Source organism: Papilio polytes, unplaced genomic scaffold (genome assembly GCF_000836215.1).
Source record: "Papilio polytes unplaced genomic scaffold, Ppol_1.0 DF824069.1, whole genome shotgun sequence".
Lineage (NCBI taxonomy): Eukaryota > Metazoa > Arthropoda > Insecta > Lepidoptera > Papilionidae > Papilio > Papilio polytes.
Genome location: NW_013525135.1, coordinates 4,005 through 16,536, shown reverse-complemented (window position 1 = coordinate 16,536; position 12,532 = coordinate 4,005). Strand labels below are relative to the sequence as shown.

Genomic DNA, 12,532 nt, shown 5'->3' with positions numbered 1-12,532 from the left:
AACTAGTAAAGATTGCTAAAATAAATGTAAATTTAATTCACCATCCGGGATAAAAGTTTTAAATAAAATTGAAAATTAAGCCTCCCTTTGGCCCGTCCGTCGAGGATAAATAAATTAGGATATTTTTTTCTTTCGCCATACCCAAAAATTAAATGTTTCCTCCAAGTTAGACGCTCGGCACTGCCGCCCCGCGACACTTGCATAGTTCACTTAAACATATTATACTACGTGTAGTATGTAGTAGTAGTAAAAAAATATGAACTCACTTTGTCATGCATCACTTTAAGGTTCCTAGCGAGCTTGGGGTGCACTCCTCATTGAATTATAAACTAAACCTTTGTTGCTGGTCGGCGCGAGCCGAGTCCCGATGTGTCGCGTGTCGCGTGGCTGGGGGCGGCGGACTGCCTTGCGCGCCCCTCGCCGCCGGCAACGCGCTTTGCCGTAGGCGGCCCTCGCGCTGACACGCCCACAACAACACTCCTCTCGTACGGTCCCTTGATTCTAGATTCCTTGTTTTAGTGGCTGTCCACAGCCACGAGGCACCAGCAGTTCACATCATCTATCGTGCGAGTTCTTTTGCCTTCTTTGGTAAGATTAACAGTCAGATGACTCCAAATAGTAAGTAGGAATAGGTGTATAAATTATAACACGGCTAACCTCACGTGATAACGTTTGGTGTAGGCACCGACAGTTTATCACGTGAGTTTAGCCGTGTTATAATTTATATAGTATAATGTCTCGCGAAAGTTTTACTAAGGAATAGGTGTCTTCAGAAAAGCCAGAGAACCTCAAAAGTCAATTGATGTTGAAACCATCACTACTCAACTTTGGGAAAAGGTACCTAGTACCTAATTTAAATTCACTCCTAATGTTTTCGACAATCTATCTAATGTTATATCAATGACAAGGAATCTAGTATTCATATACGACTTTTTTGTATCATAAGAGCAAGTGGCTACCAGAATCCGCCAAATGGCGAGGACTAAAGAGAATATTTCCCCTTTCTATACGTCTTCTCCACTGTCAAATCCACTTTCCTTATAAGGAAAGGGTGGAAAGGAAAAGAAACTAAAATAGAACTCCGATACGTATACACATAAGATGAATCGCGGAATTACTACAACTTCAACCTGTCTTCTACGTGGTCGTTGTATTACACCCGGCGGGTCAACTCGTGCGAAGATGTCAAAGCGGGCTCTACCACTGTCAAGAACGTAGACGAAGTCTAAAGATCCAACTAGTTGGTTTCCATTAGGTACATACCTACCCTGGCGCGAGATGTGCGACCTCCTGGAGCCCGCACCTCGCCCGCTCCCCGCCCGCACCCCGCCCGCTCCCCGCCATCCCGCTTAATGGCGCGTAAAATGTATAACATTCAGCATTAATGCTTAACCCTTTGTCGATATCGACAAGCAATAAATAACATAAATATTGGATCAGTAACGCCGCGTACGTAACGGATTTTTTTACAATTTGCTTCGCCAATATATCGTACGCTCTCCCGGTATTTTTTTTAGTAATAAAAGAATGTTGTTTTTTGCAAAACGAAATAAATAAAAATACAAATGTTACATAAAGATTTATTCATGATATATTTGATTTAATACCAGAAGATGGCGACCGAACAAGCTGTCACTTGATATTGTTAAATAAGTGACCGCTGCCCACAAATACAATCAAAAGTTGCAGATGGTCTGGCGGTAGAGGTGCACAGGTCCAGTGGTAGCCCGTAAATAGTATTTGCAAAAATGTGCTCGAACGGTGCGAAACAATGACCACATTGAAGACCGAGGTCGCGAGAGACACGACGAAAGCCTTGAACACAGGTTACATTTTGGTGAGTGTACGCAGGAATTAACTATATGAACTTATTCCCCCCATCCCCTTTTCACCACTGAACGTCGAGACGTACGGCTGGTCTCCATCCTTTCTTAGTTGATGTGCCACGGGCCCGAACGAGCCGATTCGAGACGTTTCTCGTGCGCACATCAAAGGAATGGAACAAGTTGCCGGCCTCAGTGTTCCCGTCCAGTTATAACGTGGGTGCCCTTAAGAGCAGGGTGAATCGGCACTTATTGAGCTAGCGCGCTCTATCCTTCGGCCGCGTCTTCACTTAGGTTAGGTGGAATCGTGGTCAAGCGATGGTTTATTTATGTTTAAAAAAATGAGCGTCTGATACGAGCTGGAGGCCTTATTTTAGTCATATTTCCCTTTCCGCTATTTTCGTACTAGGAATGGATGAGAAGTGGGAGTGGATTGGTGGAGGGAGGGGACAAATACGTTCGGGAAATATAGTATTTCATGTGATTCTTCTTCTATTTACTAATGGTAGGCAACGCGTCTGTTAATCTGGATGTCTATGTACAGAGCTCACTTTGCTATTTTGGCGAATTCTGGTAGCCGCTTGCTGGTTTGTCACCTAATATTATAAAAAAATACCATGCCTCCCTTCAATGGACACAGAAGCGGAGGGTACAAAAATGTATTTATCCACTTCACCCGGAAGGGAATAAATAAAAGAAAATATCATCAGAAAGGTTTTTCAATATCAGTAAAGAGTGGGGAAGATGTCAAGATATCAGACTGTACGCTGAAGAACATCTAGTTGTCTTCTGTGTGGTCAAGGCATTGCACCGTTCGGTGTACAACGTCCTATAATGTGTGTAATGTCATATAGTGCAAGTTGATGCTGAGTTTCATTCCTAAGAGAATCGCTGACAATAGCAATTGCATATTATTTAATTGTTAGTATAGAATATGATTATAAAGTAAGACACCCTCATTTATCCCGGAGCAGTTGATCTTAACAGCTCTAGCTGACGTGCGTAACTAAATTGAAAACTGTATAGTTTAATTGACAGTTCAACTAAAACCAAATATTTCGAATGTACAGTAAAAACTAAAGGCGTTAGCAAGCTCAAGATGTCATTGGAGTCGTTTCTTTGTCAAACTTATAAACAATATTACTAGAATCGCTTTATTAACAGGTGTCGTAGCAATTTGCGGAGATGTCACCCACGTTCCTGCCCCCGCGCCCGCCCCCTGCCGCTGCCTGGTCTCATTCAAAATAACAACTATGCTGTTTAAAATAATGAATAAAAAGCAAATGTAGAAAGGGGTCGTTTAGTTACTCTGCAGTCGCCACGCTCGAGAGCCCATGAATTGATTGAATGCATTATGATGCGGCGGCGGCTGTGCGAGTGCGAGTGCGAGCGGCCAAAGGGTTGCCGACACACACACGCACACACACGCACACACACGCACACACACACACACACACACAGGTGTCCTCAGTTTAGTTACCGATGTAAGTCTAAGACACATCTTCTGGTGCGGGCTACGGTTATATACAATTTCAATCTAAAACACTGCTTTAATAATTATTATTATAATTAGTCAACAACTTTCCTTATTATTTTCAGTTATATATTAATTTAGAAATGTGAGAGCATCATGTGTTTACTGATGGCACCAGGGGCCCTCGCCCGCCCCTAGCTCTCGCCCGCGGCAGGGGCGGCGCGGGGCTCATTGTTTGCTTGTTTAGTTGTGAGGCTGAGGCCGAGGCTTATCCACAGAGTTTATTTAACGAGCCGGCTAATAAACGGACTGGTTTATTAGCGGACGAACTTTACAACGGCAATGTTTTTTTTACCATGTGATCGAGATGTTGGAAAACTGCAAGCATTATAAACAAAATACTGCATCGGTGGCTTCGGTATCGGTGATGCTGCGGCGTAGCTCCACGCTCCTTATCTACGAACCGCTGAGAGAGCCGACGCAAGGACAACTTTACCGCACAAGATCAAATTATCCTACATGTAACAATCAAAACCTTACAATAGGAATTGGATTCTAACATTGCATTGTAGATTTGCCAGCTTATTGTTGTTATTTGAATTCAAAAATGTTTACGTACGGTAGAGTCGTGTGTAGAGAAACAAGTTGTAAACATGACGCTAATCCTTTAAACATTTAAACATTTACAGCCAAAGTAGCGAATTAATCTCAGTTTCGGGGTGGTACGGGGTGGTGCGGGGCGCGGCGGCCGGGAGTCGCTTTGTCATGGTAAAAGGTCTGCAACGGAGGGCGGCGGAAGGGTTGTAAACAATGACGTAGCTAAAGTTAGCAGAAAACTAAACGCTCATACATGCTCACACAAAGCATGATGGGGCTTTAAAAAGCACCACTTTGAAAGGGTAATCGGTAAAAAATTATAAGACCTTTATAACATTTTTTTTTATTTTATAACAATGACAATGTTTATTTTCTTAGCTTTATTTGGTAAAATCTTGTTCGCAGATAATGGAAAATACTCAAGTAGAGATTTAATGCAACTTAACTAAATACACTTGGGGTTTCGCTATACGCAAGGCGAGGTGCGAGGCGCGGCCGCTGCGCCGGCGCAGCAGGGGCAGCAGGGGCAGCACGGCTCGCGGCCGCTGCGACTACGCACGTCTGCACCTGCAAATTATTAGACACCTCGATAACGTAACTTTATCAATACAATATCAAACACATTACAATAAAACAAAGTAATTACTGCGTTTAACATTATCAGAAGCATGTTGTGTTTGCTCGCCCACGCCGCCTGCTCGGTGCCCATTTTATGAAATATGAAGGTAATGAAACCGTGAGAAAATGTTGACGGCCGCCAGGCGGCGCCGGACAGTTATCGGTGCAGTGATATTTTCGCAATAATATTCCATTTGTCGGGCAGAGGTAGACTTTAATAGTATTGTTCGCTGCTGCCGTTTCTGAACATATTTGTCGATATTGTTGTTGTCGTATGAGCACTGTGTTCGTTGTTCCCGAGTGCCCCCTGCCCGAGCCGAGGTGCCGCAAGGATTAGGCATTGCTGTCTAGTTTAACACCATAATATTATATTTACAACGTGATATGTCGGCTGCATTCTGGCGTCACTCTGTCATTTGTCCCTTCATCGAAATACCGTCATTCGTCAATTCCGCAGCCAACTACAAAACTACACGCCTCCTCTTTCACACGTTTACTGTTATCTTTGATCTTAGTATAGTGACTGACACCTCACCACTAACCCGGTCCAAATTTGCATCCAACATATTGAAATAATCTGTAATTTGATACAATAAATATACGAGTATGTACATATTTATTACGTTGCGTTGTTGATAGTCGCACGGAGCACGTAGCTATTCGTAGGTAGCGCGCGGCGTAGCGGCCCTACGGCGCGCGCGGCAGCCCGCGCCCGCGGCGGGCTTGCGGTGCGCCTGCCGCACGTGCAAGCACACACTCAACCAAATGTTGTAAATAAATATAAACACTAAAAAACATTGTATTATTTGCACAATTGCCCTGTTTTGTGCAGATATCGCGAATATTGGCCTTAAAAAAGGACTCCTGGCCGCAATAAAATTGATAATCTGGCTAATCCTTGTTTGCTTTGAATGTGAGTGAAGTGGGTGGCCTGATAAGGTGACAGGTAGTCGCAAGCGGTCGTTTCTATTGGTTCGTTGGCGCAACAGTATCAGCCGACCGCGCCGCGCCGGCGCCCTCTGCACTGTTACTAGAAGCGTATCGTTTATTAGGTCATTTGAAATGCATTGATTCGGACCACATAAATATGAAGAAATACAAAAAACTATAATTGGAATGTGAAGCGTCGAGCGTGAACAGGGCGCAGGCGTCGTTCGAGCGCGTCTCAGTGGGAGCGGCGGGCGTCGCGAAACATGAACATTCTTTTTGTAGAAAAAATACTGTCGAACATAGTTATATTCAAAAAAGAATAAATAATGTATTTTTGTTAAAATAAATAACTAACTACTGTCCTAAAAAACACAACACATCTACGGCAGCTACGGCACGCGGTCTCTCTCGGCCCGCCCGCCGCAATGCTCTGCGCATTCGATCCATTTGACACGTTCCTACAACCCCGGCCGCAATTTCGGTGTTCTCGTAGCGCTTGCGAAATAAAGACTATTGCAGGAGTAGATGTACACAATCTTATGCTACTCCGTTGCCAATTGCAGTCACCAAATTAATTTTCATAATCTTCGTAACAGTCAAGACATTATCGATGCAAAGTTCGTTGCGAACAGTCGTGGAAAATCTAAGTAATTCATAACCGTTTTTAGCCCTTACTTAACTTGAACACTTTTGCTGATGGTTAGCTCGTTGATAAAGTGCATCGGTTTTTAAACACACTCTGTGTTACTTTTGACAGCACCGGAACAGGAATCCCGCGCTTAATACCATGTGCATTGCCGGGATCATTTTAAAACCTGATGGGTACTGAACCAGTGGGCTCATACGGCAATGGAGATAGCGGTCTTATACGCAACACTCTTTGCCAACAATTCACGACTAGATACTGGCAGTGCGGTACTACCTTTAATTCCTTGCTGCGAGGCAGCTATGGCTGAAATCTGCATAACGCAAAAAGAGGTTCTCAAAGCATTGCGATGTCTAGACGTAAACGAAGCCAGTGGACCGGATGATATACCGGCTGTAGTTGTGAAGACATGCGCTGCCGAGCTGTATTCAATTATAATACGTCTGTATCGTCTCGTTTAAGACTGGCAAAGTGCCAAAGTCCTGGAAGCTAGCTAACGTATAATTTATTTATAAAAAAGGCAATCGGACTGAGCCTGCAAATTACCGTCCCGCATCAATAACCTCTATACTTTGCAAGATCTTAGACCGTATATTGAACAATCGCATCATAGCGCATTTAGAAATTAATTTACTTTATTACAGGTGTATAGTTATTACCGTCATAAAAATCGTAAAAATCATTTAAAAATATAAAGCTTCCAAATAAAATACTTTAATATAGGAACATGCTGACAAAAAAAAATAACTTTAAATTGAAATGAATTTTAATGTCTATCTTACTCTTACTAATATTATAAATGCGAAAATTTAGATAGATGGATGGATGGATGGATGGATGGATGGATGGATGGATGGATGGATGGATGGATGGATGGATGGATGGATGGATGGATGGATGGATGGATGCATGGATGGATGGATGGATGGATGGATGGATGGATGGATGGATGCATGGATGGATGGATGGATGTTTGTTAGCGTTTGTAGCCTAGGATCTCCATAAAATTTGGCACAGGTTTAGAGCATAGTCTGAAAGAACACATAGGCTATTTTTTTATCCCGGAATAAGTTACGGTTCCCGTGGGATTCATTAATTTAGTTTTTTAACGTTTACTCGATCATTCTGCAACGGTTCAACATATCTTATTGAAATTTGGCACAGATGTAAAACAAAGTCTGGAGTATACATGGGATAAGCTTCATCCCGAGGTGTCCGGTTCCCGAGGGATACATAGCTTTTTGTTATTTATATACTTCGTATGTTTTCTAATACCACGCGGATGAAGTCGCGGGCAACAGCTCGTTAAAAATAATGATTATTGATTATGATGTCCACCGTGACCCGTGACGTATTGATTCAGTTTTGACATTTATTTATGTATACGATAAAAAAATCATTTTGACACAAAATCATTCATTCACTTAATTAAAAATTATATCTTCAGTAATATATCTATTCACCATGGAAGTAATATGTACTAGTAATACTTCCATGCTATTCACAGAACGTACTGACAACATTATTTTGAAAGGACTTGTCTATTTTTTGTATGGGAGGTAGTTTTGTTTTAATTAACAGGTCTCGAACCAACTTTACTATTACATATGTTAAAATAAAATAATAATAATCATTTAATCTATTCAAAACACTACAACACTTACAGAAATTAGAAAACACTGAAAATAACAAATTTAAAATTTAACCAATTAAAACTATAACTAAAAGTGAACGTTATGAAAAAAACTTTGTTAACTAACTTTTGTTTTCTGACGTCAGCTGATCATTGCTTCAGATGGATCTTAACATATTCGTGTTAATTAAATTGAATTGTTAAAAAATAACACAAAATACATAATTCTAAATCAGACATTGCTAAATAAGTCTCGTGAAGTTTATGTCACAAACCTATCTTTTTCCTTATATCTTAAATCTGAAATTAAAAAAAAATATTTTAATAGAGAAAAGAAGAAATAAATGCTGTGAAGAAATAACTAAGCGTTTAAGTTATTTGTTCTTGAACCAGAATGTCATGTCATGCATGGTCACCATAATTCTGCACCAACAAATTATTTTTAAAACTATTACCTGTGAAAAAAAAAACCGACTTCCAAACAAAATACACTAAAAACAAAATATTCTCAAAAAAAAAAAACAGTACACTAAAAAGTAACGAAATGATTCCTTGAAAATAGTAAACCTCCCTTATTGTAGCTGTTATGTCAATATTGTACAATTATTATTACTTTGATGTCGGTGTCAGTCAATGTAGATTCATTACTGTTTTTTTTTTGAGAATATTTTGTTTTTAGTGTATTTTGTTTGGAAGTCGGTTTTGTTTTTTTTATTAAAAAGTGTGTTTTATTAAAAGTATGAAAATCACTACCTTTCAAACAAAGAATGAGTTATCTAAATCGATTATATAAGAAATTAAGTAAAGATCTAATACATCGTTGCGATCATTCACTCATAATTCTGTCCAGCCGCGCGCCGCTGTTGCCCGTGAGTTTTAATATTTTGATAACTTCTAGAATATTGGTCAGAATTACATACTGCAAAAGGCAATTATGATCTACATTTCATACTCTATCGTGAAAATATATTTATTTGGATAAGGATTCATACCAAATAAGAATAAAAGCGTTTTAAATGAAGTCGATTGCATTTATTTGACGGTTTTCGCGAAACAAACGGTTATTGTGCGACAACCTTAAGAGATAGATTTTTTTATGCGACTCGTAATTTGCTAATTATGATATCTCCTAAACTATTGATCAGAATTACACAGTTCCAAAGGCATTTATAATCTACATTAAATACTCTTGATGATAGACACATTTATTTGGATAAGGATTCATACCGAACACAAGAAAAGCGTTGAAAGTAGGGTGTAGATTTCGAGCGATATTTTTATGAAAAAGGTGGTTATTGTGCGACAACCTTAATAGATAGACCTTAATAGATATGCTATCGCGGACTTTTATGTAGCAAATTTAAAGGGCTACAATTCTTCCATACATCATTTTTATGTAGGTCTTATAGTTTAGGCTACATAAGCAAAGAAAGCAAAAATGACCCGAAATTTCGTCGCGCGATTTTGAGCTAAACTATTTAACTACGTCGTAGTCCTTGACCCCAAAATCAAAAAAAAAAAATGGGACCCACCTGCAAGCATTACCTTTCGGATAAAAAAAGAATTGTCAAAATCGGTCCACTAGCGGCGGAGTTATGCCGTAACACACATAAAAAAAAATATACAGACGAATTGAGTACCTCCTTCTTTTGGGAAGTCGGTCAAAAAATAACCCACAATCAGCATAATACTCGCTGCGGCAAGCCTCTATGACACACATTTTTCCCGATTTAACTAAAATTTTTCAAAAATATCATGAAATCAAAAAGACTCTGCCATTACCGTCCGAGTCGAAATGTCATTTGGGGTTGTTATATCAGGTGTATAAATTTGATCAAATAAAAGTGAAGCTGTACGCCAATCTCAAAATTATTGCGTTAATAAGGTTTGACACGGTTTTGTCGGTAAAAAATTATTATTAACATTTAGAAACATTTTAGAATTTAATGTTTTTACTCAATTACATTACATCAATCGCCTAATTTTCTACAAAGAATGTAAGGATTAATATATGGCAACAACTGTTAGAAAGAAACACAGGGAACACTTGTAGCCCTCTCACTCGGGTTCAATTTTATTTTGCGTGTTGTAAGTCTCTTACGTCCTTAGCATAAAGTTTTATTATCTTCATTTTAATTGCAAGATGTACAGATAGAACATTTCTGTTGTACTTAGTACTTTTTACCTATAAAAATGTAACAATGTCATCTTATAAAAGCGATTTTGACCAATAATTTCGAAGGAACTGCAATGATGTGTGTCGCGATTTTTAGTTTCTAAATGCTAGAAAAAAATGTAACATGTAGATTTATTTACTGATGAAGGCCAAGAGCATGATGATGCTAAATTACGATCAATTAGCACATAGTTTGTTATATTTTAACATACGAGAATTTCGGAAGAAAGTGGGAATTTTTTGCTTACAGGTAACTCCAAATACTAGCAGTCGCCCCTTTGTCAATGTCAAAAACTGCCGTAAGACGCAAGTATGATAACTGTATATAATGTATTATATTATTTACGTTGTACACCCATTGGTCAAGGCATAAAACTTATCACTGAAAGTTAGAAAAGTTAATAGTTAGTAAATGAGATGTTGTGCTCAGTAAAGCAGAAGCTAGTGAACTCGCGTGTGCTTATGGTAGATGTTACCGGTATCAATAAAGACTGCTTTAACGAGATATGATTAAACTCGTTTCAAAGTTCGCTACTAACGCTGTAAAACCGTATAGCATTATTATGAAAAAACAAAGCACAAAAGTTATGGTAAGAAGCAATAATTTGCTTAATAGATTTTCAGTCTCTTTATTAATGTGTAAACAGAAAAATGTATGAATTCCTTTTCACAATTCCTAGGCAATGTGTAAAACTCCTGAATTCGCGTAGAAATGTATTAAATAAGTTATGTTAGACACATTTCCAAGTTACTCAACCTAAGGAATTGGCTGACACTGTTTATTTTACTGTGAATAAGGCTCCTGGAATTGTGCAGTGCTCTTCCCTTCCTCTCCTTATAAGAAAAGGGTGGTAAAGAGAAACGGACTAAAATTACGCCTCTGGCACCACACTCATCAGATGAAACACGGAATTGCTTCCATTTCACACCTCTCTTCTGTGTAGTTATGGTATTACACCAGGCGTGCCGCCCCATTGAAAATTTAACATTCCAGTAACATATATTTCAATGTAAACATTACACAATTGTTTTGCACTTATCAATATCTTAACTCCGATGCGTCTTGTTTTAACACTTATATTTTTGTGTTTTAATCAAAACATAGGAAAGTTGAGGAAAAATTAAGGGAAGATGAAGGACTAACATAGTTATTGCAATATTTTAAGTTATGTGATTTCTAAAGACTAAATATTTAGGATTGAAGATATCTAGATCATTTGAAACACTGTCGTCATGTCTCATTCTAACAAAAGGATTATAACATGAGGTATTGTAAATATTTTTGTATGTGTTGAAACAACTCAAAAACTATGGAGCCTAACTCAAAAATTCTTTCACCATCAAAAAGCTATGTTATCAGTAAGTAGCATAGGCCATGTTTTTATTAGTTTTTTAAGTTCACACAGGATAATTGATATAAATTGTGAGCAACAGCTAGTTATTTATAAAACTAACTTTCTTTAGGCTTAACTGTAGCATTTTGTTAGTGAACTGAGTCATTACTTCTGTATGAGACACTTAATTGCAATTGTAGGTTGTGCTTTACTCGTGTTATCATTGTAAATACTCCTAATCTTACTATATAGAAAGATAAAGTATAAAGGAACTTTTAATCTATATTACATGATTCTGATAAAATATTTGTTTGGATAAGAATTAATATTAAATAGAATAAAAAACTCCTAGTTGTTATTTTTTCTGTTTAACTTGTTTTTAACTGTTTCAATTATTTTTTACGTGAATACAAATGCCAAGTGAAGGAAGTTTTTAGGTATTTTTCTTCAGACATGGATGCAGTATTACATTATGTTTGTAGATAAGAAGTTCGTATAAAAAACAATGACAATATGTCTAAGTTGAAGTTGAAAGTTTTTCATCATTTAAATGTGAAAATGTGTAAAATATGCAAACCTTGATATCTACAATAATATACAGCGTTATTGGTAATTCAACATATTCCCACCAGGAGGTGATAAAGGCACAATCAATTGTGATAATTTTGGCCCCAATATGCTTTATACAAAAGTTAACCATTTTTGAGTAATCATGGTTTTCATATTTTTTTTAAAGTAATTAATAAATGCTCTGAGAATATGAATACATAGAGAAAAATATGTTCAACTTAATTAACAACAATTTTGGTCATGTCAAATGTTTTTGTTTAAATGGTATCGGCCAGGGAGCGACGGCGACGGTGCGAGTGCGCCAGGGGGAGCTGCGCGGGGCGGCGCGCGCGCTGCCCGCCCCCGCCCCCGCCGCCGCCGGGGAGCACTACTTTAGCTTCAAAGGCATTCCGTACGCGCAACCTCCCGTAGGCAAACACCGTTTTAAGGTTGGTCAAATTCTGAGTTCCGTGAAGTAATATGCCTGATCAATTTATTGAACTTGTTTACCTTAGCCTTAATTCAGTTCCACGACTAAATTTTGCAGGAGCGCGGTACACTAATATGTACAAATGTGGGTAACGCAGAGGAGAGTATGTAAAATATAAATATAATTAAATGGAGGAATTTCGCTACTTCATCCGACGCATGGACAATATTTCGTCACTAAAAATCGGAACTATTTAGTTGGGAACTTTAAAGTTTTTTATCGAGACTTGTTGTAGGCGCCGGCCCCGCCGCAGCCCTGGCGC

General features: G+C 38.6%; 2 protein-coding genes across 2 annotated transcripts in view; one reads left to right on the top strand and one right to left on the bottom strand.

The window, feature by feature from the left end:
* The window catches only part of LOC106100203 (basic helix-loop-helix neural transcription factor TAP), a 7,821-nt gene extending 7,457 nt beyond the window's left edge, over window positions 1–364 (bottom strand). Inside the window, exon 1 of the mRNA XM_013278977.1 lies at window positions 267–364. Coding sequence (XP_013134431.1) covers window positions 267–278 — 12 coding nt within the window. The 5' untranslated portion in view covers window positions 279–364. The remainder of the gene's footprint in view (window positions 1–266) is intronic.
* A 9,805-nt stretch (window positions 365–10,169) lies between these two features.
* Window positions 10,170–12,532, top strand: part of LOC106100066 (esterase B1-like) — a 3,467-nt gene continuing 1,104 nt past the window's right edge. The window contains exons 1-3 of the mRNA XM_013278805.1: window positions 10,170–10,487; window positions 12,077–12,229; window positions 12,506–12,528. Of these exons, the coding sequence (XP_013134259.1) occupies window positions 10,404–10,487; window positions 12,077–12,229; window positions 12,506–12,528 (260 nt within the window). The 5' untranslated portion in view covers window positions 10,170–10,403. The remainder of the gene's footprint in view (window positions 10,488–12,076; window positions 12,230–12,505; window positions 12,529–12,532) is intronic.